This window comes from Thermobia domestica, unplaced genomic scaffold, assembly GCF_964235325.1.
Source record: "Thermobia domestica unplaced genomic scaffold, izTheDome1.hap1.1 HAP1_SCAFFOLD_226, whole genome shotgun sequence".
Classification (NCBI taxonomy): Eukaryota; Metazoa; Arthropoda; class Insecta; order Zygentoma; family Lepismatidae; genus Thermobia; species Thermobia domestica.
The window spans coordinates 75,988-78,709 of record NW_027655946.1 but is presented as its reverse complement, the minus strand read 5'-3'; the positions used below and the strand labels follow the sequence as shown (position 1 = coordinate 78,709).

At 40.4% G+C, this 2,722-nt stretch overlaps 1 protein-coding gene across 1 annotated transcript; it reads right to left on the bottom strand.

Annotated features, from left to right (window-relative positions):
- Positions 1 to 1,323: 1,323 nt before the first annotated feature.
- On the bottom strand, positions 1,324 to 2,418 carry LOC145676573 (uncharacterized). Its single transcript, XM_081747410.1, has one exon. It carries the CDS (start codon positions 2,416 to 2,418, stop codon positions 1,324 to 1,326), a length of 1,095 nt encoding a protein of 364 aa, XP_081603536.1.
- Between the last annotated feature and the right edge of the window lie 304 nt (positions 2,419 to 2,722).

Sequence of the window (2,722 nt, the reverse complement as noted above, 5' to 3'; positions counted from 1 at the left end):
GAACCGTCCGTATGAAACGCATTAAAATCGGGGTACTGTTCGAGTAATGCTGCGAACTCCTGCTGGTAGACCTGGGAGCTGGTATCTTGCTTCGAATAAGAACACAAGCGTAAATCAATTCGTAGGGGCCGAAGCATCCATGGCGCGACAGCACAAACCTGGACTAGCGAGAGAGAAGGCCACATGAAATCGGCAGTGAGAGGACTCTCACACGTCCGGACGTACCATAAGCGTGTAGCACGAGGACGTGAAGCATAGCGCTCGTAAATCCGACCACTACGGAGATAGGGTCTACAGGGATGGCCAGGGATACAGCGCACATGTGGAGAATAATTTTGGTCTTTGGAGAAATCTCACGACGGAACGTTAACGAAAGTTCGTTGGCCTTAGCAAAAAGGCTGCCAACAGGACTAGTACGAAAAGCGCCAGTAGCTTAGTCGAATACCCAGGTAATGAACTGTGTCTATACCCGGCTGCACTGTACGACCCTTCTGAATCGTGTTTCCCGCTCATCCAGCGATAGAGTGCAACGTTGCCACATGGTCATTCATTGCAGTCTCCCTCCCTATTTTTTCTCGTAGTGTAACCACAACTAACTACTGATGAAATAATAATAATAATAATAATAATAATAATAATAATAATAATAATAATAATAATAATAATAATAATAATAATAATAATGCTCTCAGGGTTCCACAGGGTCCGATCTCAGTCTACTTTTATTTTTAATATTGGTGTTATTGGTGACAGAGAGCAATTTAGTAGACCTAACTTCAAAATTAAGTATAACGCAAGCAAGTAAAATTAGTGTACTCACCAGTTCAGGCATCTCGCAAAACACCCATTTCAAATTCAATCGTTTCATCTGCAGTGTCCGTGTCGCTGTTACTTTCCTGATTGGCCCTGGGATTTTGCAAAGTACCTATTTCTAATTCACCAGTTTCATCTGCAGTGTCCGTTTCACTACTACTTTTCGAATTAGCAGAATAATATACTACATCGTCATTTCCATCTAACATTTCAGTGTCACTGTCACTGTGAGAATCTTCCAACACACCCACACCTAAATCGCCACTTTCATCGGTGTCACTATCGCTTTCCAAGTTAATGATAACGGGATCATGATCATGATCAATTAATCCTTCAATCTCCCACATGCAATTTTCTAACCTTTCCACGTGTTCAACACAGTTTTTCATTGCTCCCTCCCTATTTTATGAATGCCTTCTTCCATGAGATGCAGCACCTCATTCGCTCCAAAATTCTTGTTTCCACTGGCAATGTGTTCTTTCACTGCACCCTAAACCATTTCTATGGGATTCAGCTCACAGTGAAAAGGTGGTAAACGTACAACTTCATGTCTTCACAATATTTTGCTTTGTGTTTTTCTAAAATTTGTTGAAGCTCTACTTTGGTCATTGAAGGGTCCCAAGAGATGGATTTGTTTGTTAACCAAATCTGGATTTCCTTTTTGGTGCTTCTTTTACTAGGAACTTTTTCAGCTTTGCGTGAATGATAACTTGCATTATCAAATACCAAAACTGAATTTGGGGGCACGTTCGGTAAAAGCTGCTCTCTAAAATATTTTTCATAAACTTCAGCGTTCATTTCCTTATGGTAATCCCCACTCTTTTTCTTCCCCCGAAACAACAGCTGCGCTCCAGGCACAAATCCATCTTCAGATCCTGCATGGACCAGAATAATTCTTTCCCCCTTCCCCCGTGGTTCTTTTAGACCTGTAGTAAGTGCTTCGCGCTGCGCTTGAGAAGCTGATTTGATTGTCGTGTCAACCCATCTTTTGGATTTTGTGTGACCCAAATTCGCCCATGTCTCGTCAGTATAAATTATGGGCCTTCCGTCTTCTCTGGCTTTCTTGATTGCCCTCAAATATCGGTGTCTCCAAGATACAATATCGTCTCTGTTATCAATCAACAAGGAGTTCTTCTTTTGTCTCATGAATTTAAACCCCATCTCCTTCAGAAGCTTGCGCAAAGTCCATGGTTCGATTTTGGGAAGTCCACCAACTTGATTTAATCGTTCACAAATTTTTGCAATAGTGGGTAGTTCGTTTTCTCTGAAAAAACTATGAACGTGTCTTCTGATAGCTCTTCTGGTAAAGTCGTCATAAATTTGTAGCCGGGTTCTTCGTGTGTCATTTGGACGCTTTTTCCTCGGCGTTTGTAGTTTACCACCCCCTTTAATAAATTCCTGTCTTATGTCATAAATAGTCGACATTGCAATACCAGTCGCATCGTGTGTACGTCTTACTGCCTCGGAAACTGAAATGCGGTTGTTGGGTCCATCCCGAAAATAAGAATATACGTTAAGAACAAGTTGTCTTTCGCCACTTGTCAAAATATGTTTAGACTGTTTCTTATAACACTGGGGAGAAACAAGTCTGTTGTGATTTTCCATTTTGATATTATATCAAGTTAGCCCAGAACTAAAAGCAGCGTTTAAATATAAATGTTGTAATAACCTTGTAAATATACCACTTAGAAAATAGTACTATTAATTCTATAACTAAAATTCTATTTACCTATTTACACAACACTCACACGCACACGCACACGCATCACTAAAAAGAATACATAACGCACAGATTTTCATCTACGTAGGTATATGACGTGAATTACATACGAATTATCTTTTAAAGAACACAAGAAAAAAAGGAGGAATATGGTTGAGACGAGAGCAGCACCTCAAACAAAATGTCACC

What these genes read in the sequence shown, in the direction of transcription:
- LOC145676573 (XM_081747410.1), bottom strand. Translation starts at nt 2,418, where the DNA reads ATGGAAAATCACAACAGACTTGTTTCTCCCCAGTGTTATAAGAAACAG.